At 43.3% G+C, this 26,181-nt stretch overlaps 1 protein-coding gene and 1 pseudogene across 1 annotated transcript; both read right to left on the bottom strand.

Moving 5' to 3' along the window:
• Positions 1-3,324: 3,324 nt before the first annotated feature.
• LOC110492844 (ATP-dependent RNA helicase DHX8-like) lies at positions 3,325-15,308 on the bottom strand (annotated as a pseudogene).
• A 724-nt stretch (positions 15,309-16,032) lies between these two features.
• On the bottom strand, positions 16,033-25,707 carry LOC110491480 (ATP-dependent RNA helicase DHX8). The gene is made up of 22 exons (XM_021564962.3): positions 25,482-25,707; positions 25,042-25,127; positions 23,581-23,653; positions 22,811-22,902; positions 22,584-22,687; positions 22,125-22,487; positions 21,850-21,994; positions 21,460-21,663; positions 21,275-21,362; positions 21,079-21,176; positions 20,818-20,965; positions 19,962-20,143; positions 19,652-19,846; positions 19,345-19,530; positions 19,040-19,250; positions 18,554-18,876; positions 18,246-18,401; positions 17,994-18,131; positions 17,762-17,890; positions 17,359-17,555; positions 17,071-17,250; positions 16,033-16,954 (listed from the first exon to the last, which is right to left on the bottom strand). The coding sequence occupies exons 1-22, from the start codon at positions 25,630-25,632 to the stop codon at positions 16,735-16,737; spliced, it is 3,669 nt and encodes a 1,222-aa protein (XP_021420637.1). The 5' UTR covers positions 25,633-25,707; the 3' UTR covers positions 16,033-16,734.
• Between the last annotated feature and the right edge of the window lie 474 nt (positions 25,708-26,181).

Here is a 26,181-nt window from a genome sequence, read left to right on the forward strand (position 1 = left end):
TAGGAAACATGATTACTACCAAGGTTCTCAAAGGTCAGGCTGTTCCTCTTCTAATATATGCGCACACAGCACGCTCCAGCTGCAATGGGACACCTGAAAATGTGTCAATTAAAATAATCAGTTGAAATGTAAATTTGACATTTAAAGTCATTTAGAATACGCTCTTATCCAGAGTGACTTTTTTATTTCGCCTTTATGAATATTTTGAAGATTGTTCCACAAATAAGGTACATGAAAACTAAAAGCTGATTTACCTAACTCAGTAGAGACCACAGGAATGTCAAGAGTTTACCAGCCCTGAGACCATGGGTCTCAGATTAGTGTCTAATGTTTAGTAATGGATGTTAGGTACAGTGGGACTTTTTTTGTAAAAGGGCTTTATAAATGAAAACATAGCAACGCATCAACCTACGTGACATCAAAGAGGGCCAACCAACTTTCTGGCAGAGAATGCAGTGATGAGTACTAAACTGCATGAGTACAAAATGACTTTAATGAAGAGGCAGCTGCGTTCATAATAGAGGATGTTTCCATAGGAATGTCGACTGAATCATCTGCTTTCTACTATTTAGCAAGAGGCAGGACCTATTTCTATAAAAGCCCATTTTTATTCTCAGCTCCTTCACTCATCAACATTTTTCAGCCATCCAGATGCCCAGATATGTGTAAGCAGGGACACAATCAATATGGAAAGCATTCAAAGTAAATAATCAAGAGTTATTTTTATGCACTCTAGAGAACAACATACACTTCAACACGAATTTCAGGTCAAAGTTTTTCTGTAATACGATGAAGGCAGACTGTAGTTCAGATAGAGCCTGGTCAACCGTGGGGGTAATAGCACACACAACAGTATCATCGGCAAACAAGTGCACGTTATAATTCTTTACAGACACAAGTAAACAATAAAAAGCACAGGACCCAGAATTGACCCCTGCGTGACACCATTCACAATATCCAGTCAACCTGATTTAACACCATCAGTAGATACACATTGAGTTCTATCCGTCAAGTAATTGTTAAACCAGTTACATGCAGCCTGGTCGAGGCCAATTGAGGAAAGCCTCTGAATTAGCAGTGAGTGATCAATAGTATCGAAGGCCTTTGACAGGTCAATGAAGAGGGCAGCACAATGTTGCCTTTTATCCATACAGTTAACCACATCATTTACAACTGGAGATGCAGCAGAGATTAGTGCTATGACCTGGTCTAACTGATATACATTAAGAATACATTTCAAAGATAAGAAAGATCTTAGATGAGAATTAAATCAAGGATTTTAATATTTTAGGCTAGTCAAGAAAGTTTAAAAATAGGGCAATCATTATTTAGGTCACAAAGGTCACCACCTTGGTGAATGGGGAGCACATGGACGCCTTCCACACCTTGAGGATTGAACCAGATATAATAGTCAGGTAAAAAATATTGATTCATGATTCAGCAATTCGGGGGGACAGAGAGCTGCAGCAAATATGGATCAAGCATAACAGCGGATTTTTTTTCAGTGGATATTTTCACATCAATCTTAAGCAAGGCATCTAGCACATCACAGACAGTAAATTGTTGTATTGAAAACAAAGTTTCACTAGAAGTTGACGGGTTAACCGTCGAGTCGGCTAAAGGCTGGCAGAGGGAAGAGCAAGTCGATTGACTCACCAGCAGAGTCAGAGATAGAGCTTAAAAAGTAGCTTGATTTAGCCTTCTTAATCGAGATAGTACATCTGTTTTTCAATTGAAAGATTGCCAGTCCACTACAGAGTCAGTTTCCCTTGCTTTGGCCCAGTCCTGATTTCTCATCTGAATGAGCTCAGATAGCTCAGAAGAAAACCTAGGGTTAGATCTATCTTTGACTCTGAAATGTTTAAAAGGGGCGTGTCTATTTGCCAGATGAATAAATATGGAGGAGAAATTAGGGTTAAGTGCCTTGCTCAAGGGCACATCGAAAGGTTTTTCACCTAGTTGGCTCGGGGACTCAAACCAGCGACCTTTCAGTTACTGGCCCAACGCTCTTAATCGCTCAGCTACCTGCAAACTTTTGATGGTAGTTCTGCAAGGGCCAATTCTGTAACTGGTCTGTTTTATACTATCCATTTATGTCACTGGCGGATCATGACAGTTTAATTATAACAGCAACAAGAAAAAAACAACAGTCATGAGACCATCCAATATTTTACGAGGTTTATGGTCATTTCGGGGAAAAAAAAGAAGGCATTTCACTGGCGATTACAGTAAAGGATTCACTCATAATTTCAGTCTGATTACATTTCCGTCGTCTTAATGAAACGACAGATCTGGCAATTGCTGACCTACAATCAAAGTCCCATCCATTTCCCTGGAAATAAACTATTTACATGAGATCACTAGACTAATCCAACTCTGTGCATTGTGTCCTCAAAAACAGACAGACTTCCACTGGCTGATCAGATTACATGCCCTTCCCTTCCTATTCACTTAATAGTTATTTATTTAAGGGAATCCCTGATGTTCGGTTTTTGAAGGTGATTTATACATTCAACTTCTTAAGTAAAACTAACTTTTGATTTCTATCTGAGGAGAATAAGTTAACTGACATTGAACCATAAAACCAAATGACTCAAGGAACACAGAGAAGAACAATGGCCTGGTATGTATCAACCAATCAATGACCGTCTCCCTCTCTCTCTCTTGCTGTGGTGTGAGCCCGTGTGTAAGGGTAAAGGGATACACATCTATTTCCTGCGGAAGGTGCGGAAGATTCTCTATACGTTGGGCTCTTCGTAGCGGTTATAGAGGGGCTCGAGGCACTGCTGCGTCTTCTGTTTGATGCATTGTCAGCAGCAACTCATACACCAACCTGTAGATATTTAACCTTTATTTAACTAGGCAAGTCAGTTAAGAACAAATTCTCATTTACAATGACGGCCTACCCCGGCCAAAACCGGACAATGCTTGGTCAATTGTGCGCCGTCCTTTGGGACTCCCAATCAAGGCCGGATGTGATACAGCCTGGATTCGAACCAGGGACTGTAGTAACGCCTCTTGCACTGAGATGCAGTGCCTTAGACTGCGATAAGGGATGAAAGGAGTGGGGAAAATTGGGGTATAGAAGAGTATGTTTTTAATCTTTCTGGAGCTCTGTTCCCTGATTATATATATTAAAAAGTAGCACAGTCTATACACTTACGCTCTTTACTTCCAAAAATGGGTGGCCAACACGGAACAGTGGTGCCTTTCAAGACATATATGGTATATACAAGGATTCCATTGCATAGAAGCAACACTAGCCCCAGTAAAAATGTATGAAAGTTGCTCGTGACTATGCTTAGAGCCCCAATGGTTATAGACTCATAACTCAGGCTGGATGTTGAACAGAGATCTGGAGAGTTGGATTTACACCATCTGCTGGTCAATGAGGGTACAGTAGCCTTCCCAGGGTTCCTTTTTAGCTGCATTCCGGAAGAAACCACTGCAGATTACCTTTTGTTTGAGCACTGTGGCATTTCCACGTGGCACAGGTCAAAGTAACACGCCAATAATTCACCCTATGTCCAAATTATTGATACAAGTAGGCATATAGATTTTCTATGAAATCCATAAATGGGAATTAGATTAAGTTACATTTAGGCCCCAGAGATTGTGTCTTTGAGTCACAAGATTAATAAAATGCACAAGTAATAATACCAGTAGAGAACGTTACTGGATGTAGAATGAATAAAAAATTCTTATGATGAATGTCCTACCTGTCCATGATGCCCAGCATCTGTTTACATAAACTGTTTACATAAATGCAGGGCTATGCGCAAGGAGCGAGTTTGGATAAAGTTCTCGAAGCACCAAGGGTTGGTGTACTTGTTCTTCCATCCAGGAGCTATAGACATTCAGCAGGGTAAGGTGGGATCCCTCGGCTTGGTGGAACGTGGCCTTCTTCTGGTCAGCCAGGGCCTGCTTGTCCCGGGGCGGCACAGAATAAAATGACAAAAGCGACGACTGGCCATCAACTGATCAACACCAATCACATTAGGCTACAACTGTCTCATTATGGTCTGAGGCTTCCACCAATATATGACAAGTTAGGGAAGTCATTCAACCATAATTCACCACCATCAACAAATGTGATAGCTACGATAGCAGACGATTTTGGAAGTAAACCCATAATAACCCACCATGCACAAGGGTATCCAAATCCTACAGAGGGTACATGTGCACAAGGACTTGAGCATTTGCACGCAAAGTTGTACACTCCACCATGCATTTCAATAGAGAAAACAATCCAAATTTTAGTAAGCTAGTTAACCTACAGTTGAAGTCAGAAGTTTACATACACTTATGTTGGAGTCATTAAAACTAGTTTTTCAACCACTCCACAAATTTCTTGTTAAGAAACTATAGTTTTGGCAAATCGGTAAGGACATCTACTTTGTGCATGACACAAGTAATTTTTTGAACAATTGTTTACAAACAGATCATTTCACTTATAATTCACTGTATCACAATTCCAGTGGGTCAGAAGTTTACATACACTAAGTTGACTGTGCCTTTAAACAGCTTGTAAAATTCCAGAAAATGATGGCATGGCTTTTGAAGCTTTTGATAGGCTAATTGACATCATTTGAGTCAACTGGAGGTGTACCTGTGGATGTATTTCAAGGCCTACCTTTAAACTTAGTGCCTCTTTGCTTGACATCATGGGGAAATCAAAAGAAATCAGCCAAGACCTCAGAAAAAAACCCCACAAGTCTGGTTCATCCTTGGGAGCAATTTCCAAGAGATGAACGTACTTTGGTGCGAAAAGTGCAAACCAATCCCAGAACAACAGCAAAGGACCTTGTGAAGATGCTGGAGGAAACAGGTACAAATATCTATATCCACAGTAAAACGAGTCCTATATCGACATAACCTGAAAGGCCGCTCAGCAAGGAGAAGCCACTGCTCCAAAACCACCATAAAAAAGCCTGACTATAGTTTACAACTGCACATGGGGACAAAGATTGTACTTTTTGGAGAAATGTCCTCTGGTCTAATGAAACAAAAAAAAGAACTGTTTGGCCACAATGACCATCGTTATGTTTGGAGGAAAAAGGTGGAGGCTTGCAACCCGAAGAACACCATCCCAACCGTGAAGTAAGGGGGTGGTAGCATCATGTTGTGGGGGGTGCTTTATTGCAGGAAGGACTGGTGCAGTTCACAAAATAGATGGCATCATGAGGGAGTAAAATTATGTGGATATATTGAAGCAACATCTCAAGACATCAGTCAGGAAGTTAAAGCTTGGTCGCGAATGGGTCTTCCAAATGGACAATGACCCCAAGCATACTTCCAAAGTTGTTACAAAATGGCTTAAATTCAAAATTTACCCAACTTATTGTGGGAAGTTTGTGGAAGGCTACCCGGAACGTTTGACCCAAGTTAAACAATTTAAAGGCAATGCTACCAAATACACTCAATTGTATGTAAACTTCTGTATTTCGCTAAGGTGTATGTAAACTTCCGACTTCAACTGTATGTCAACAAGTAGTAATATTATATTTTGTTAGCCAACGAGACAAAAAATAACAGTTTTATCCAACTGCAGTGAGTTACATTTTAATGTGATGCTAGCTTGTCTTCTGCTAGCTAGCTCCCTAACATCTGTAGATATTAGCTAATATGTGTGCTGTATAACAAAGTTGGGATGTGCACATTTGAAACCAATTCGAGAGACATCAGGCAATTTAAGTAATGCATCAATACATTTATTATCAGCCAAAACTAGCAGAATGTGGGGCTGACATTCAGGTAATTTTGATCGCTAGCTAACTCGAAAGCTAACAATATTAAACATGATGTTTTATGACAAAATAGTAGTTGCAGACACAGCAGATACATTTATTCTAATTTGAATAGCTTTCACCATTGTAAAGCTCCAGAAGTTGATTTATTTTAACCGTGCATGTTCTTTCTGTGATTTTCACTTACACCACTCACTGGCCTGGAGGACATTAATAATAGCCATGGTTACACAGTATTTATGGACCTATGATCGGAGGTTTCTTGGGCCTGGAGAAGACGTTCTACACAGGCAGCATGGACACAACGGTGAGCATCTCCTTACTGCATGCCCAGGTGGACGGACATGCTCGGCTTCTTACACAGCACGGGCTCCAGAGGGATCTCAGCCCTCTGACACAAAGAAAGAGACAGACAGAGGGAGAGGAGTGGGGAAGAGTGTATAATATTTAATCACATTCATTACTATAATATAATGGTTGGGGTCAAGGCAATTTGAACTCAGACTAGTCACTGACCAATTTTAAGTTAGCTTGTTGTTCCATACTCCATTTTATCCAGCGAGTAAACCTTTGTCAATCAAATGAAATTGTATTTGTCACACACGCTGAATTCAACAGACCTTACAGTGAAATGCTTACTTACACGGCCTTAAGCAAAAATGCAGTTTAAAAAAAATACCAAATAAAAGTACGAAATTAAAGTAATTAGGGTGGCTGGAGTCTTTGAAAAATTTCAGGGCCTTCCTCTGACACCTCCTGGTATAGAGGTCCTGGATGTCAGGAAGCTTGGCCCCGGTGATGTACTGGGCCGTACACACTACCCTCTGTAGTGCCTTGCAGTCGGAGGCCAAACAGTTGCAATAGCAGGCAGTGCAGCAACCCATCATGATGCTCTCGATGGTGCAGCTGTAGAACTTTTTGAGGATCTGAGGACCAATGCCAAAATCTTTTCAGTCTCCTGAGGGGGAATAGGTTTTGTCGTGCCCTCTTCACGACTGTCTTGGTATGCTTGGACCATGTTAGTTTGTTGGTGATGTGGACGCCAAGGAATTTGAAGCTCTCAACCTGCTCCACTACAGCCCCTTAGATGAGAATGGGGGTGTGCTCGCCCCTCCTTTTCCTGTATTCCACGATCAACTCCTTTATCTTGATCCCGTTGAGGGAGAGGTTGTTATCCTGGCACCACACGGCCAGGTCTCTGACCTCCTCGCTATAGGCTGTCTCATCGTTGTCGGTGATCAGGCCTACCGCTGTTGTGTCATCAGCAAACTTTTGTCCAGGTGTGAAAGGGCAGTGTGGAGTGCAATAGAGATTGCATCATCTGTGGATCTGTTGGGGCAGTATGCAAATTGGAGAGGGTCAGGGTTTCTGGGATAATGGTGTTGATGTGAGCCATGATCAGCCTTTCAAAGCACTTCATGGTTACAGACATGAGTGCTATGAGTCGGTAGTAATTTACCTTCGTTTTCTTGGGCATAGGGACTATGGTGGTCTGCTTGAAACATTTTGATATTACAGACTCAGAGAGGGAGAGGTTGAAAATGTCAGTGAAGACACTTGCCAGTTGGTCAGAGCATAGTCGGAGTACACGTCCTGCTAATCCATCTGGCCCTGCGGCCTTGTGAATGTTGACCTGTTTAAAGGTCTTGATCACATCGGTTGCGGAGAGCGTGATCACACAGTCATCCGGAACAGCTGGGTCCTGTAGTTTAGCATCTGCTTCATCTAACCACTTTGTTATTGACTGAGTTACTGGTGCTTCCTGCTTTAATTGTTGCTTGTAAGCAGGAATCAGGAAGATAGAGTTATGGTCAGATTTGCCAAATGGAGGACGAGGGAGAGCTTTGAACGCGTCTCTATGTGTGGAATTTTGTATAACAGATTTAAGTTTCCCTGCAATAAAGTCCACGGCCACTAGGAGTGGCCTCTGGATAAGCGTTTTCCTGTTTGCTTATGGCGGTATACAGCTCATTGAGTGTGGTCTTAGTGCCAGCATCGGTCTGTGGTGGTATGTAGACAGCTACGAAAAATACAGATAAACTCTCTAGGTAGATAGTGTGGTCTACAGCTTATCATGAGATACTCTGCCTCAGGCGGGAAAAACCTTGAGACTTTCTTAGATATCGTGAACCAGCTGTTGTTTACAAATATACACAGACCGCCACCCCATGTCTTACCAGAGGCTGCTGTTCTATGCTGCCGATAGAGTGTCCAACCTGCTAGCTGTATGTTATTCATGTAGTTGTTCTGCCACGACTCGGCGAAACATAAGATGTTACATTTTTAATGTCCCGTTTGTAGGATATACGTGCTTTTAGTTCGTCACATTAATTTCCCAGTGATTGTACGTTGGCTAATAATACGGATGGCAAAGGCAGATTAGCCACTCGTCGCCTGATCCTCCTTCCGCGAAATATCAGTCTCTTACTCCTGCGAATGACCGGGATGAAGGCCTGTTCGGTGTCTGGAGTAAATCGCTCTCGTATGTGTTATGTACCTTGAGAGACAGCATGGTGCTGGACAGGTTAGTTATCTGGATCTCAGGCACATTGCTGGTGAACACCTCATCTCTGTATGCTCGCTCTGTAAACAGACGGTAGCATTAGTTCTTCCTGCTCTACCAGACTGCTGCTTAGCTTGGGCCTGAGAAAGATAAAGATAGCGATTCATTTTGATTGGATTTCAGTTTAATACTTTGGAAAAACACAAAGTATATTCATCATTAAAAAAAAAAAATTGTGTTCCTTCTCCATGCATGATAATGATATCTGCATATATCTATTCAGCCTACCTGGGATATGGGGGTCACCACTAGTTGGTCGCTGCCAGTCTTGGAATTGTAGACATTCTTCTTCACAAAGCCTGGGTCCACCACATAGTACATCTCATCATTGGTTAGAGACATCTCAGCAATGTTAGTGACAATTATTACCTGCATAATCAAATATCACAAAATTATTAGGCTTAGGCCTTCCTCCAATATCGGGCATGTGTGGCAGCAGAAGAGTGTGTATGTGTTTTTGGGACCGTTCTGGTTTGTGTTAGGGTGGGCCCTTCTGGTACCTTTCTGCTGCAGGGGGGAGCATGGTCAAAGATACGGGTCTGCATCTCGCTGGGCAGGGCGGAGTAGACCAGTAGGATAATGATTTCAGGCCCTTCAGGTCTCAGTGACTTCATCCGTTCATTCAAGGTGTGTCAATCTCCTCCTGACCTGCCAGAAACACCGGGACATCACCTGCAAAAAAGGAGCGAAAGAGTCACTGATGGCCGAATCCTAAACTTTTTTGGGGCGGCAGGGTAGCCTAGTGGTTAGAGTGTTGGACTAGTAACCGGAAGGTTGCAAGTTCAAACACCTGAGCTGACAAGGTACAAATCTATCATTCTGCCCTTCAACAGGCAGTTAACCCACTGTTCCTAGGCCGTCATTGAAAATAATAATTTGTTCTTAACTGACTTGCCTAGTTAAACAAAGGTAACATAAAATAAAATAGTTGGTCTTGGGAGTTATAGGAGAGATGGATGAGACAAAACCCCTCACTATGGTCATTGGTGGCACTAATTGCAGTGTTTGTCTACATAACCTGGTTCAAGTATTCATGACATTACCCTGAAGAAGGCACAGTGATGCCCAAACGTTGGGGATTAACCCAGTAAATTGCTGGGAGTTTATATATGGAGTGTGTGCCTTTATAGTTTATTCGCCGTTAGTCAGCACCTCCACACACAATCGTTTTTCCGGGTGTGCGCCAGCTCATGTTTTTTATGAGACAAAAATAAAACAATGTAAACTGATGACCTGGAATAAAATAAAATAAACGTTTAGGCACGCGCCATTGTCTCTCCTACTTCATCTTGTTTTTATAATGTTAGTATAATATCAATATGAATGTTATGTAAAAAATTATGGAATTATATATGACATTAGAATTATGCCTTAATCAATTGACTTGATGGATCATCTTCTCACACAAGCTTTTATCGACGGGTTAGTGGTTAGAAACATGTATCTTTATGATTCTGGGGGCCAATTACCTTCTGTCAAGCTATGGAAATGTGACGAGCATGATGAGTTTGCCGTTTGTGAAGAGAATAAAGACATCCATTCTATCGAGACACGAGGAGAGCGCATGACAAGGACAGCTGGAGCCTGCCTGATTGGTAGGGCTAAGCATGAACAGTAAAGTATGGTTAATTTAGCTATTATGTCATCCAGTTTAGTCCGATGTTAATATTGTAAGGCTAAATATTGTGGTTTGCGTAACATTGCGATGTTCTAACCTATAGCATTAGTTATTCAAATCGACAAAAACATGAAATTAGGTCTGATGGTATATTTGTTGAAAGTGACGAGCATTACAAGGCAGAAACATGGAGATAAGACAGATATTGTGCACTCCTCGCCAGCTGTTACTTCCATCCCAAGGCTGTGTTACTCCCGCCCCGCCGGCAGGTACAAAAGTAACATTGCGGTAGTTCTGTTCTCAGTCTATTTCATTTCAACTCACTGACCCTAGAAATGAATGACAGTTGCTAATGGCAGAGGACATATACAGTGCCTTGCGAAAGTATTCGGCCCCCTTGAACTTTGCGACCTTTTGCCACATTTCAGGCTTCAAACATAAAGATATAAAACTGTATTTTTTTGTGAAGAATCAACAACAAGTGGGACACAATCATGAAGTGGAACGACATTTATTGGATATTTCAAACTTTTTTAACAAATCAAAAACTGAAAAATTGAGCGTGCAAAATTATTCAGCCCCTTTACTTTCAGTTCAGCAAACTCTCTCCAGAAGTTCAGTGAGGATCTCTGAATGATCCAATGTTGACCTAAATGACTAATGATGATAAATACAATCCACCTGTGTGTAATCAAGTCTCCGTATAAATGCACCTGCACTGTGATAGTCTCAGAGGACCGTTAAAAGCGCAGAGAGCATCATGAAGAACAAGGAACACACCAGGCAGGTCCGAGATACTGTTGTGAAGAAGTTTAAAGCTGGATTTGGATACAAAAAGATTTCCCAAGCTTTAAACATCCCAAGGAGCACTGTGCAAGCGATAATATTGAAATGGAAGGAGTATCAGACCACTGCAAATCTACCAAGACCTGGCCGTCCCTCTAAACTTTCAGCTCATACAAGGAGAAGACTGATCAGAGATGCAGCCAAGAGGCCCATGATCACTCTGGATGAACTGCAGAGATCTACAGCTGAGGTGGGAGACTCTGTCCATAGGACAACAATCAGTCGTATATTGCACAAATCTGGCCTTTATGGAAGAGTGGCAAGAAAGCCATTTCTTAAAGATATCCATAAAAAGTGTTGTTTAAAGTTTGCCACAAGCCACCTGGGAGACACACCAAACATGTGGAAGAAGGTGCTCTGGTCAGATGAAACCAAAATTGAACTTTTTGGCAACAATGCAAAACGTTATGTTTGGCGTAAAAGCAACACAGCTGAACACACCATCCCCACTGTCAAACATGGTGGTGGCAGCATCATGGTTTGGGCCTGCTTTTCTTCAGCAGGGACAGGGAAGATGGTTAAAATTTATGGGAAGATGGATGGAGCCAAATACAGGACCATTCTGGAAGAAAACCTGATGGAGTCTGCAAAAGACCTGAGACTGAGACGGAGATTTGTCTTCCAACAAGACAATGATCCAAAACATAAAGCAAAAAAAATACAATGGAATGGTTCAATAATAAACATATCCAGGTGTTAGAATGGCCAAGTCAAAGTCCAGACCTGAATCCAATCGAGAATCTGTGGAAAGAACTGAAAACTGCTGTTCACAAATGCTCTCCATCCAACCTCACTGAGCTCGAGCTGTTTTGCAAGGAGGAATGGGAAAAAATGTCAGTCTCTCGATGTGCAAAACTGATAGAGACATACCCCAAGCGACTTACAGCTGTAATCACAGCAAAAGGTGGCGCTACAAAGTATTAACTTATGGGGGCTGAATAATTTTGCACGCCCAATTTTTCAGTTTTTGATTTGTTAAAAAAGTTTGAAATATCCAATAAATGTCGTTCCACTTCATGATTGTGTCCCACTTGTTGTTGATTCTTCACAAAAAAATACAGTTTTATATCTTTATGTTTGAAGCCTGAAATGTGGCAAAAGGTCGCAAAGTTCAAGGGGGCCGAATACTTTCGCAAGGCACTGTATAAGTTGTTTGTCATAAAATAGGTTCCCTCTAGCTCTATCAATCTCAGGGGAAAAAAGTGTTACTTTCGTCACACACACACACACACACACAGTAGTCTCACAACTATAGATTTTATTAAATGCGTGTCTATGCGCTCCCTCACTAAATCTCAATGTTCTGTATGGAAAAATAACTTTTTCCCCGAGGTGGCTGGTGAAGACTAGAAGAGCGCTGGGCTGAATAAGGGAGGAGAAAGAGAGAGGAAGGAGATAGAGGCTGGGTAGTGAATGTTTTTTTTTTTGGGGGGGGGGGTTCTACTCAGCAGCGAGGCAGACTTTATTGCTTTGGAGTGGCTCTCACAGTGAAGGGTACTTGTTGGAGTCTCTCTGCCCAAGTACAATTGCTCAAACGAGGAGATGTGTATTTAATTGCCTAGTTAAATAAAGGTTAAATAAATAATGGTTAAATAAAGGTTAAAGAAAATAAATACATAAATAAAGGTTAAATAAATAAAGGTTAAATAAAGGTTAAATAAATAAAGGTTAAAGAAAGGTTAAAGAAAATAAATAAATAAATAAAGGTTAAATAAAGGTTGTATCTTATCGCAGGCGCTGAAGTGTAGACATTGTGGATGTATGCATTGTAACCATTTTTAACCGTACCTGGGGGCGCACTCATGAGGACCTGCATGACGGTGATGAGATTGGTATCCAGGTGGTCTGTCTCCGGCTCTTTGCAGTAGAGCACCTCCACTGGGAAAGTGCGTCCTGGGATGGTGAAGATGGGCGCCTCAAAGTAGTACTGGGAAAACTCAAGTCAAATCAAAGGTTATTTGTCACATGCTTCAGAAGCAACAGGTGTAGACTAACAGTGAAATGCTTACTTATGGGCCCTTCCCAACAATGAATAGAATTTAAAAAACATGTTTTTATATTTTTAACTTGAGAGCATCTAGTGTTGACGAGGGCACAATCAGCATCATGTCTGGGCGTTTCTTGACAGATGATTTAAAGGAATTAACACACCACTCATTATACTATTCTCAAAATGGAAGGAGTCAAGGAAATATTTAGACTGTTTTGCTGTTATGAACAAGACCATGTGCACCTTCTTGAGTAGATCAAAGAGCATGTCAGTATGGAGTCCTCTCGTGGGCCTCGTCAAGCATGACGAGGGTGTACTGACCCATGTCTGGGTCTATTGGACATTCCCTCGGCAGCATACCATATGTCATGTACTTACTTGATCATCGTCTCAGGGCTGGTGCAGAACAGATGGTGTAGTCCACCTGGTGTGGAAAATAATTGAGAGGTGAGAAGTCCCTCATACACAAAGTCACTGACTAAAAGCAAATCCAAAAGGTATACCAAGGTAAAACTGCTCACTCAACTCCTGGCCCAGACAGCAACCATACTCTTCAGAGACTCTCTTGGCCACAGACGGGGCACAGACGGAGTGCAGCCGATCTTCCCCCGAGTGGTGTAGCCTGCCTCGGCCAGGTACTGGGTGATCTGGGTGGTTTTCCCAGAGCCAGTCTGGCTGCCACACGACGGGGCTGAGTGCAGCCGATCTTCCCCCGAGTGGTGTAGCCTGCCTCGGCCAGGTACTGGGTGATCTGGGTGGTTTTCCCAGAGCCAGTCTCTACAACCACAATCAGGGTCTGATTATCGTGGACAGCCTGTCATAATGAAAAAGAGAGGTGACCAAAGCTGGATACCATGTATCATTTAAACCGTTGAAGTAATATTGAAGTCAGGTAACCTTACAAATAAAGCAATGTCTGACAAACAACTTTATTTCTCTCTATATGGCAATGTCTATTGTTGACTTGTGTGAGCTTCTCCTTTAGCTTGTAGATGGGCAGGCTCTCTCTCTCTCTGCTGCAGGATGGTAAGCTCTGTCTTCTTGCCATAAGAGGCCTGGTTACCGCCAAAGGCATGTTTCTTCCACTCCGGGAAGCCATCTGGCATCATGCCAATGCCTCTGATGTTGGCTGCAATCTGCCTTCCATCAACTGTGTAAGAGGGAAGTGTGTTTAATTGAGATGAACTGGCATGATATTTAACCTCCACCCCTTCAGATGACTGGTCTAGGGCCCTGGCAGGAACCTTCCACCCACACAACCTCTCCTACCACCCTGGGCCATATAGGACACAGCACACTATAGCAGGCCACTCTATCCGGCCTGTTAGGATGCTAAAGGAAAGCAGATAACCATCTCCAGCCCTGCTAACCCTGAGGGCTACTGCTGCTACACTGGAGGAAGCCTGACGTCGTCGGTCGTGCCTCAGACTGGGTCGTCTCTAGTTGAGCTTCATAAATTTGATTTTACACATAACTCTAACCTTTACCACACAGCTAACCTTATGCCTAAACCTAACCTTTAAAAAAAGGTTAGGTTTAAAATGTGCTTTTAATCCTAACTCTAACCTTAACCTCACTGCTAACCTTATGCATTAACCTAACCTTAAATTAAGAAAAATTAAACTTTGTGGCTGTGGTAACTAGTGGAAACCATCAGACTGGACTTTGTTTTACTACGTGGTAGTTACCTTTTAGAGGGCAGAAAGGACGCATGAGGTAGAAGCCCAGGGATAAATCACATGGTGGGAAAGCATACTGTATGTCTACATCTCTAATACAATGTTTGTGTGTGGCCAAGGCCCTTGCTTGTCGAGGTCAACAGGAATGCATCCATCTCAGCCATTTGATGAGCGTGGTTCTCCTTAGCCTAAGCACTCTGCATCATGGCTGTCTGGGACAGCGAGCCGTCTGGATTTTGACAGAGGGAAAGAGAGATTTAGTTGTTCACACTACTAAACAGGATGAAAACAGTTAGGCCTGAAAGGTATGGTGAAAGTAGGGTGGAGAAAAAGGGTAAAGTAGGGTAAAACATGTTAAAATCATCCTGATTGCGAAGCTCAACAACGTCAGTTATAGATTTGAACATGATGCGTGAAAAATGCTAATATCGCTACTGTGACCTGAATGGGATTTGTACCTGAAATGCTAAAATGTTAGCATTTGGAAACAGTGCCAGGGAAACTAAACAAAAGTATGGATTGCTGTCATCCTTTGTCAATAGACTGCTTACAGGGCAAGCAAACCAATTTGTAGTTTTGTAATTTGTGTGAACTATCCCTTTAAGTACCTTACTGTGATTGTTTTCCAATGTTTTTTTTTAAATTAGCTACTTAGCAAAGAGCAATTTCTCAATAAATCATTTTGATAGGACTGTCTGGGAGTGGTCTGAGTGGGGAGGGAAAAACAGAAAACTAGCTGTTAATGGCAGAGAAGTTCAGAAGTATCTTTCTTATTTGTCTATTAACTAATTTACCACCTGGTGATGGCACCAGGAATGCCAAAAGTCCCATCTCACCAAAACAGGATGACATTTCTGGCAGTCATTTCAAACAGATCTTACACTAAAAGGACATTATCACTTTCACAGTATTATCCCAACCTCATAGTGTGGAAATATAAAACACAGCAAAATCACATTTTGGACTGCACTGGGCATTTAAGTTCTTCAACTCTGAAGTCTGCCATTCACTACAGCACAGGTGTCACTCATTCTACGGAGGGCAGAGTGTCTGCGGGTTTTCGCTCCTCCCTTGTACTTGATTGATGAATTAAGGTCAGTAATTAGTAAGGAACTTCCCACACCTGGTTATCGCGGGCTTAATTGAAAGGAGAAATTTAAAACCTGCAGAAACCAGGCTCTCCATGGAATGAGTTTGACACCACTGCTCAACAGCATATGTTTTGTTTTCAGAAAAAACGCTATTTTTGGTCACGTTCCCCATTCTCTGATTTTACATGCATCAACTAATGGTCCAGTGCCACACCAGGCACCAGATTGCAATAAATCATGTGGTTAGCTAATATGTAAAATACCTATCCAGGCGTTCTAAGATCGGGCATGTGTCAGCAACACCTGGGCAGAGGAACGTGCCCATTGACAACAAGCACATTACATAATAAACTTTGAACTTCGATCACACTTCTGGGTTCTGTGTGTAATACTTCAATTGTGTCACCGGGTGGGGCTAAAATCATTGTCAATATGACCATTTTAACCTACACCAGTGTGGCTGCCAATTACATTTTCTAAATGAAACATTGACAACAATGAGAGCAATACAATATTTAATGAGGGCAGAAAGTGTAAGGAGTACATTAGCACAGTGAAACAATCACTCAAAGCTAAATAAAGACAATGTCCGAGTACATAGTTCCATGCATTTCCCTTCGTTTTATAAAAGATAGCCTACTATAAAAGATAAATTCTGTTTTAGGAGAACAGTGCTCTGAGACAAAGACATTCACCCACTTTTCAAATTACTACCCAGTCCCCTTCCTACTCAATTTGTCCTTTTTCTGAAGTTTTCACCACAGGTCAGATGTGACATTCAAGTAAAACGAACAAATAAAACAGCTTCGTTGTCCTTGATGCTCAGATAGAAGATTGATTCTCCTCATGGGGATGAGACATTGACTCATATTACCCAAATAAGCCTGTAAGGACAGGGGAAGCAATGACCTGGCCCCTTAACAGTCTCACTTTGCTAGTCGTCTTCTATACAGATCAAGAGAGAATTAGGCCTACCAATACCTCAGATCAAAATGAGTGGTTGAATAAAATCAGCTGAGCAGACACAAAACACATCATTTACACGTCTAAAACAAGTAGACAATGCCCCAGCTTGACCAATAAGTAAGAGTTAGTGAGGCCTGTTGGCACAGGCACAATGTCTCTCCACGGTATTTCTCTACCAACTGATACAGGACTGTGTCCATCTCTTCCTTTGTGTGGAGATACAGGATAGACATTCTAGCGCCGACGGAAGGCGCGGGAGATTCTCCATGCGTTGGGCTCTTCGTAGCGGTTGTAGAGGGGCTCGAGGCGCTGCTGCTTCTTCTGTTTGCTGAGGCGTGTGGGGTCGGACACTTTGAAGAAGGCCGGTGAGAACTCTACCAGCCAGCGTGGGTCAATGGTGGTCACTTCCCTCATGTACTCTTTCGTGGTCAGCACCAGCTCGTGGTACACCACCCTATGGGGCAAGAGGATAAGGATGTCCAAGATGTCTCAGTAACAGTTGACATTCAATGTAAAACTAGTGACTAATCCTTTAGTCCCCATGGTTATCAGAAAAGAGTGTTGACTCACCACTCAGGCTGGCGGTTGAACAGGGCACTGGAGGGGTGGATGTACACCACCTGCTGGTCAATGAGGGTACGGTAGCCTTCCTGGGGATCCTTTTTGGCTGCGTTCCGGAAGAAACCACTGCAGATGGCCTTCTGTACACGCACTGTGGCCTTTCCACAAGTCACCACGTCCAGTTTGTGTCTGAAAACAGGTCAAAAAGTGTTTTGGGTTTGTGTGAGAAGATGTCCTGTGAGGTGTCTTTGTCAGACGTACAATTAACTCCATTGTCGAATGGATAGCGGGTACTACCTGTCCATGATGCCCAACATCTGTTTGCGGATGTCCTGGGCTCTGCGCAAGGAGCGGGCCTGGATGAAGTTCTCGTAGCACCAAGGGTTGGAGAACTTGTTGTTCTTCCAGGAGTTATACACTGCCAGCAGGGTAAGGTGGTCTCCTTCGGCCTGGTGGAACTTTGCCTTCTTCTGGTCAGCCAGGGCCTGCTTGTCCTGGGACAGAGAATAAAAAGGACTGTTAGTCACCAAATGGTAAACAAAGGTACACCGTAGAACTGCCTCAGTGAGTTCTCCACCCATAATGGTAAACCTCAACACAACAGTAACCTGTGCTGCAAAGAAAACAACATCTAATCAGGATTCCCAGAGGAGCGATAGAACCCTATTTCAGTGTTTATGAGTCCCGTGATTTGCTGTACCTTGGGCCTGTAGAAGACGTTCTGCACAGACAGCATGGAGACGATGGTGAGCATCTCCTCACTGCAGCCCAGGTGGACGGACATGATCAGCATCTTACACAGCATGGGCTCCAGAGGGAACTCTGCCATCTGACAGAGCGAGATGGGAAGGATTCATTAGTTGGTCGTGATTCCTCACTGTCACGTTTCTTAACAATCGTCTCCTTTTTTTGGGCTCTAAACTCCATCTTACCCTGCGTCCAAGGCGAGTGAGCAACCCTTCATCGTCCAGAGACCCCAGAGTGTAGAGCTGCTCCATGGCCGTGATCAGTGTCTCCATGGGTGGCGCGTCCATGAAGTCAAACGACAGCAGGTCATTGATGCCCATAGCCTGAAGAAAGTAAGGAGAGAGGGAGGTGAGAGGGTGACACCGGATGAGTAGGTCTGCGCAGACAAGTATATATAATCACAGTGAAGATTGCCACTTTTGTTACTGTGTGCATACCTTGAGAGACAGCACCGTGCTGGCCAAGTTAGTTCTCTGGATCTCAGGCACGTTGGTGGTGAGCATCTCGTCTCTGTAGGCTCTCTCTGTGTACAGCCTGTAGGTCTTCCCTGGACCAGTTCTTCCAGCTCTTCCAGCCCGCTGCTTGGCTTGGGCCTAACAGAGAAGATACATTGAACAGAGAGGTTACATTGAAGCCCTTAGTATACTAAATCCTAATTGCAAGGTACGCAAAGGGATTTAGACAGGCAGAGGGGTTACAATGTGGGAAACATTTAGAATATGAATTGAGTGATTAACCAGCCTACCTGTGAGATGGGGGTCACCACCAGCTGGTCAATACCAGTCTTGGAGTTGTACACCTTTTGCTTCACAAAGCCTGGGTCCACCACATAGTAGATACCGTCGATTGTCAGAGATGTCTCAGCAATGTTAGTGGCAATGACGACCTTTCTGCTGCCGGGGGGAGCAGGGTCAAAGATACGGGTCTGCATCTCGCTGGGCAGGGCGGAGTAGACCGGTAGGATGATGAGTTCAGGCACTTCAGGTCCCAGTGACTTCATCCGTTCATACAAGATCTCACAAGCGGTGTCGATCTCCTCCTGGCCCGTCAGAAACACCAGGACATCACCTGCAAAGAAGACGCGAGAGAGGACAAAGTGAAGGTTGATATCTGTTGACAATCAAGGTAGAATCTCAACCTGACATTTTAGAGCAATGGATTTTCATTTAGGTCAACGACTTTGAATTACAGTTTGACTATAGACTAGATATAAAACATGTTAAAACCATACCCGGGGGCTCAGTCAGGTGGATCTGCATGACGGTGATGAGACTGGCATCCAGGTAGTCTGTCTCCGGCTCTTTGGTGTAGAGCACCTCCACTGGGTAGGTACGCCCTGGGATGGTGAAGATGGGCGCTTCGTAGAAGTACTGAGAGAACTTGACGGCATCAAGTGTGGCCGAAGTCACAATGAGTTTCATGTCCGTGCGTTTCTGCACCGTCTGAAAGAGAGAGAGGAGAAGGGTGTTTGTGTCTCCTTGACATTGTAGAGATGTTTAGAGCCTCAAGTCAAGGCGAAACGAGGCCCTGGTATACCTTCTTGAGCAGACCGAAGAGTACGTCGGTATGGATGGTCCTCTCGTGGGCCTCATCCAACATGATAATGGCGTACTGGCCAAGGTCCGGATCTATCAGACACTCCCTCAGCAACATACCATCCGTCATGTACTTAATCACTGTCTCAGGGCTGGTGCAGTCCTCAAAACGAATGGTGTATCCAACCTGGAGTGGATGAACGAAGATAGAAATCACTAAAATCAGCATTGTTCTGCGATCAGATGTGTTAGACATCGCCTCATGGTCACATGTGTTAAGATATATGCAGTGTAGAGCGATCACTCACCTCCTGGCCCAGACAGCAACCGTACTCTTCAGAGACCCTCTTGGCCACGGACATGGCTGCCACACGACGGGGCTGAGTGCAGCCGATCTTCCCCCGAGTGGTGTACCCTGCCTCAGCCAGGTACTGGGTGATCTGGGTGGTTTTCCCAGAGCCAGTCTCGCCAATAACAATCAGGATCTGGTTATCGTGGACAGCCTGTAATAGTGGAGTACAGCTGTGAGCAAAATCAGATGGCAGGAAATGATTAAAAACAGTTGATGTTGACATAAAAATAACCAGCAAGGTAACAGAAGCTAACTGTTGCACAAACCTGTATGAGCTGCTCTTTCAGCTTGTAGATAGGCAGGCTCTCTCTCTGCTCCAGGATGGACATCGCTGTCTTCTTGCCATAAGAGGCCTTGTTGCCCCCAAAGGCATGTTTCTTCCACTCCGGGATGTCAGTTGGCATCATGCCGATGCCTCTCATGTTGGCTGCAATCTGTCTCCCATCAACTGTGTAAGAGGTTGTGTGTTTAATAGAAATGAATTGGCATGATATTTAAAGTAACTGTCCAGTGAAAATATTAACTTTTAAAAGTAAAATTCTGTTAACTCATACCCACATAAATGTTGTTAACTCCTCCTACACAAAACTCCCACATCAAACAGACCGCTTCAAAATTGCTTGCCATTTCCTTAGAGTATATCATACTCCTTAGGAGGATGAGCTGGCCAATCAGTGGTCTAGAGGAGGATGAGCTAGCCAATCAGCAGTCTACTCGATTGAATATTTCTAATGACCAGTATACACCCACACCATTCCAACACAGGAAAGCTGCTTTTTAACATACTGGGAAGGAAAACTATTTCACTCATATTGTAAGTAATTCCAGGTCATATTTCATAGAAATCTGGAAACACTGGACATTCACTTTAACATCCATCCCTTCAGATGACCAGTCTAGGGCCCTGGCAGGTACCCTCCACCCTGGGTCATTTAGGACACAGCACACTACAGCAGGCCACTCTATCCGGCCTGTTAGGATGCTAAAGGAAAGCAGATAACCATCTCCAGCCCTGCTAACCCTGAGGGCTACTGCTGCTACACTGGAGGAAGCCTGACGTAGGCGGTCGTGGCTCAGACCGGGCTGGGTTTTGGATTACTGTATGCTTCCACACTGACTTACCGTCAGGCAGGGGGTCTACCCAGTGTTTGTTCAGGCCCATGGGGATGGAGTCCATCTCGGCCTCTCGCTGACACTGCTTCACTTCCCTCCTCTCCTTAGCCAAAGCACTCTGCATCATGGCTGCCTGGGACAGCGAGCCGTCTGGATTCTGACAAAGGGAAACAGAGAGGGCTGCATTGGTTCACACTACTAAAAAAGGAAGAAAACAGTCAAACAAAATTGCCTTGAAAGTAGGATGGTCAAGGCCACACGGGAACATACCTTGACAATCTTGACAGGGCTCATGTCCATACTCTGTTTAGTGTGTCCTCTCAGGAACGGAGGCTCCTCCTCCACCAGCTCAATCTCCAGGTCCTCGTCTGAAAGAAAGACACAAAGCTATTCAGAACCCAACGCACTGATGTGAATCTCAGCCGACACTGGTTTTCTATACACAATAACAAAAGACATGTTTTACCTTCTTCGTCATCTACTTTGGGGAGGATACCGGTCTCCTCATCAAAGTCAGGGAACTCCTCTTTAGAAAGAACATTAGCAGCAATCATCTGAGGGCAGATCATTTTAAAAAAAGAGCATGATTAGATCAAAATGACATTAAAACAACAGGCACGATGTCTTGATAAGCTACGCGTGTACACATACCTGTTTGATCTCCCACTTCTCGGGGTCCGATATCTTGGTCAGCCTCTTGCGCTCCAGTGTGTCGTCCTCCAACTCAGGGGCGTGGCCCAAGTTGAGGTTGGTTGGGCGGTCGGGGTTCCTCATGATTTTCTCCTCCTCACCATCAGGGCCCTGGTTCCTCCTCCGGTTGGGGTTCAGGTCCTCCCCTGTTTCCTGGTCTACATCCTGGAAACCAAGAGGGGAACAAGTGTTTCAATAATTCAGAAAGGTCTTTCATAGTCCTTTCCAAAAGTTTCAAATTCCTTTTTTTTTTGCCATCATGATTATCAGAGCTTGTTGAGAGACCACATTTGCTCCATATAGTATATCACACCCAAAGGACCGTAGGCCTTGACTTCATTCCCGCCTCACCTTCATACTGAGACTGGTCTTGGAGCCAGTGAAGGACAGCACCTTGATCTTGACCCTTTGACCTTTCTGGACCACATCAGCCACATTGGCAACGCGTCCCTCTCTGCGCAGCTCGGAGATGTGGACTAAGCCCTCCCAGCGTTTCCTACAATGCGAAACAAATAAGGCTTTCAACACTGGCCACTCAAAAGCAAACCAAGTTCAAACACAAACTAGATCCATTACTATTGAACTAATGACCTTCGACATAGCATTAACCCAACTGATTTACTGACCTCAGCCCTTCCAGTTGCACGAAGCAGCCAAACTGCATGATGCTGGTGATTTTGCCATTGAAGATGTCCCCTACAGTAGGCTCCTCTGGTGGAGGACGGTCCACGTGTTTGTCCTTCCACCGGTCCGAGCCTTCCTTTGTGTCCCTGTCTCGGTCTCTGTGGGGGCTGGGGGTACGGCTGCGCTCATTCCAGCGAGACGCACGTTTCTTACCACGGTCACGGTCCCGCTCACGGTCTCTCTCTCTCTGACGGTCCCGGTCCCTAGAGCGAGACCTAGAGCGTGAGCGGGACCGAGAACGGTGACGCCGCCTCCTGTCCCGGTCTCGGCTCCGACTTCTGCTGTGCCTCCTCTTTTTGTCCGACCTGAGAAATACAAAACAGGTCACATAACCTATGTAATAACTGAGAAAAACGTTGCACTTGAAACCAATAAGAATTTTACTGGTGAAAGCCCTTTACCTGCTCTTGCTCTTTGAGTCTGATCTGCTCACACTGGGCATGAACATCTCCAACTCCTTCATGGCAGCGTCGGCGATCTTCACATCGTCTTCATCCAATATGGCCTTGGGGGAGGGGGTCCGAAACGGTAGGCCAAATGTCAGCAGGTCAAAGTCAACCACAAAGTAAAGCCTATAATATACATTTCACCTGCGAATTAACCAGGTTATAACAACAACAAAACGTACCTTGGGAGCAGGATCGTCTGGCCTGCATAATGCAGGAAACAATTCCTTCAGCTTGTCCTTGTCACTCTTCTGCTTGACCACAGGTTCAAAGGCTAAAATCAGAGTAAAGGGTCAGCAACTCAGCATATCATCAAGCCCACAACATTGTAACAATAGCACATGCACTGAGTGTACAACACATTAAGGACACCTGCCCTTTCCATGACATAGACTGATCAGGTGAAAGCTATGATCCCTTACTGATGTCACTTGTTAAATCCACTTCAATCAGTGTAGATGAAGGGGAGGAGAGGTTAAAGAAAGATTTTTAAGCCGTGAGACAATTGAGACATGGATTGTGTATGTGTGCAGTTCAGAGGGTGAATGGGCAAGACAAAATATTCAAGTGTATTTGAACAGGGTATGGTAGTAGGTGTGAGATGTACCAGTTTGTGTCAACTGCAACGCTGCTGGGTTTTTCACAAACAACAGTTTCCCGTGTGTATTAAGAATGGTCCATCACCCAAAGGTCATCCAGCCACTATGACAACTCTGGGAAGCATTGGAGTCAACATGGGCCAGCATCCCTGTGGAATGCTTGACACCTTGAAGACTCCACGCCCTGACTAATTGAGGCTGTTCTGAGGGCGAGGTGTAACTCAATATTAGGAAGGTGCTCTTAATGTTTTGTACACCGAGTACACATAGCCCAGCCCATACCTTCAAAAATGTGCGCTAAGTGAAAAGCACACATCACATCAGAGGATACAGGTGGAATACAGATCACATACCTTTGCTTGAAGATGCCTTTGGTGGAGGCCGCATCGTTTGAATAAGTCTGAGCAAATTGCCGACGAGTGAATCCTGAAAGATGGAAAATAAATGTTACGTCTACATATCAGTTCCATAAACATCCATTTAGGTCAGGGGTCTCCAACAGGTCGATCGCAAGCTACCAGTAGCTCACAGCCCAACTATGAGTGGCTCGCCAAACAATTCTGAAAGTAGAAGCAATTTTCACGTATTCCACCGCACAACTGTCATAAACGAATCTCACAAGTATCAGACCCCGTAAGCTCCCAGCTACTATCTAATCAACGCAACGTTGACATTATCCCAACCCTGGTTAGCCACTACTGGCTTAAAAAGCCAAATCTAACACAATATCTACCAATTAATATCCAGCAATATTGCCCGCGTCTGTCTGTGTGGTGCATGTGTTTGTCTATCACTCTGTGTGTAGCCAGTTGATGTGGGTTGACAGAAATAAACTGTTAACTGCAAAGTCGGCTTACCTGGCAGATGTACACTACAGTTCAAAAGTTTTCGGGTCACTTAGAAATGTCCTTGTTTTTGAAAGAAAAGCAAATTTTCTGTCCATTAAAATAACATCAAATTGTTCAGAAATACAGTGTAGACATTGTTAAAGTTGTAAATGACTATTGTAGCTGGATATTTTTTTCTGGAATATCTACATAGGCATACAGAGGCCCATTAACGCAACCATCACCCCTGTGTTCCAATGGCAAAATGGTTTTCTAATGATCAATTAGCCTAACAACGTGCCATTGGAACACAGGAGTGATGTTTGCTGATAATGGGCCGCTGTACGCCTATTTAGATATTCCATTAAAAATCAGCTGTTTCCAGCTACAATAGTCATTTATAACATTAACAATGTCTACACTGAATTTCTGATCAATTTGATGTTATTTTAAATGGACACCATTTTTTGTTTTGCTTTTCTTTCAAAAACAAGGACATTTCTAAGGGATCCCAAACTTTTGAACGGTAGTGTATATAATTTGTATAGCAGAAGTATATCATGAGTAAGCATATTGTTTTATATATATTTCTTGTTATTTGCAAACTTTGCCATGAAATGAGCAGCAGCTGTACAGAACCATCACTAGACCGGCACAGATGGCACATTCCTTACTTGCTAGATGCGCAATTAAAGGGCCAGATGCTCAATTAAAGTGGAATTACACACAATAATCAGACCTAAAACAATATTTAAGCATTGACATGGACTCAGAACATTCAATTTTCTTGATTCTCAATTGTACTTTTCAGATGTAAAAAAATATATATATGTATGAGATTTTATAGACCCCCCCCCCCCTCCTAGAGTTGTTTATTAACCATTAATTGACCAGGTATATTGACAGATAACAGTGCACTACTTTCTCTTTTACACTAAGGATCAGGGGAGAGAAGAATGTGTCGATTTGAAAGCTGGAGAAACTTACTGTGAATTCTGCTCCATTTTTCAGCAGAAGTGATTTGAAGCCATCAAATGTTGGTTGCTTTTCAGCAAGGCTGATGACAAACTCAGCTGTAAAACAGCAAAGAAAATAACCACATTAACCACGTTAACTAGTCCTAAACATTTCGAGTGTAGCTTTGATTTGCTCGCTAAAATGGCTACTATAGCATATCAGCTAGGGGCAGCGAGAAAGTTCGCATCGTTGTTAGTAACGTTATTAGCTGACTAAACTCAACTACACGGTTTACTAGTTAGTTACCTAACTTAGCTACGCTAATGAAATCATTAACTAGTTTAATAGCTAGCTGGTTTACCCGAGAAGATGATCTCGAGTTGCTGCTAGCTAACGCGTCGCTAGCTGTTAGCCATTGTATTGCCAACTAACAAATATTATATTGAAAGTTCACTTTCAGTTTTACATACCTAGATCTTTATCACTTATCCCCAAATGGTTGTCGAGTTCTGTGCACACTTTGGATACCAACGAGAGGTATTCCAGTTGTTCTAGCTCGTTATCGCCGATGTGTGACATTATCCAAGAGACTGTTTTGTGTTCAGAAGAAAACAGCAGCATTCATTTTTTTTTTGGTAAGTGTCTCGTCAGCGACACTAAAAAAGTACTTCCGGGTAACTGAAGTTTGTAAACGTGTCAAATAAGAGTCCCCACGTAATAGTATAGCAGTGTCAATAACCTGTATTTAGTCATGAAATATGAAAAATACTTCTCTGAACATGAACAATTATTCATATTTGCTCATTTTTAAGTGACATTTGATTTAAATGTGTTTTAAAACATGTCCCATTGTCAAATAAATGCCTCCAATGCAAATAACTGTGCATGAAATATAATAATATATTATATTCCCTACAAAACTTTTGCATAGCCACCTAGAATAGTTTTTGCTCTATTAGGCAACATGTTTTCCATGATTTGGTGGAGTAAAAAGCCAGCAAAACTCCATTCAATGACCCATGAAATGACACCATATATGGATTCTACTGACCCTACTGAGTATTCTACAATACTTTTACTGCGGCACCTATAATCGTTTTTAAAATTATTATAAGCCCATATGTAATGCATATACAATGATTTGCATTGTACCACATTGTCCAGGCACCC

The sequence above is a fragment of the Oncorhynchus mykiss genome, chromosome 16 (genome assembly GCF_057628025.1).
Source record: "Oncorhynchus mykiss isolate SJ-2025 chromosome 16, ASM5762802v1, whole genome shotgun sequence".
NCBI classification, from domain to species: domain Eukaryota; kingdom Metazoa; phylum Chordata; class Actinopteri; order Salmoniformes; family Salmonidae; genus Oncorhynchus; species Oncorhynchus mykiss.

Coding starts and splice junctions, on each gene's coding strand:
- LOC110491480 (XM_021564962.3), bottom strand. CDS start 25,632: ATGCTGCTGTTTTCTTCTGAACACAAAACAGTCTCTTGGATAATGTCA. Junction 21,664..21,849: donor AGACCAGTCTCAGTATGAAG/GTGAGGCGGGAA, acceptor CTTGGTTTCCAG/GATGTAGACCAGGAAACAGG. Junction 18,877..19,039: donor CCACCTGACTGAGCCCCCGG/GTATGGTTTTAA, acceptor TCTTCTTTGCAG/GTGATGTCCTGGTGTTTCTG.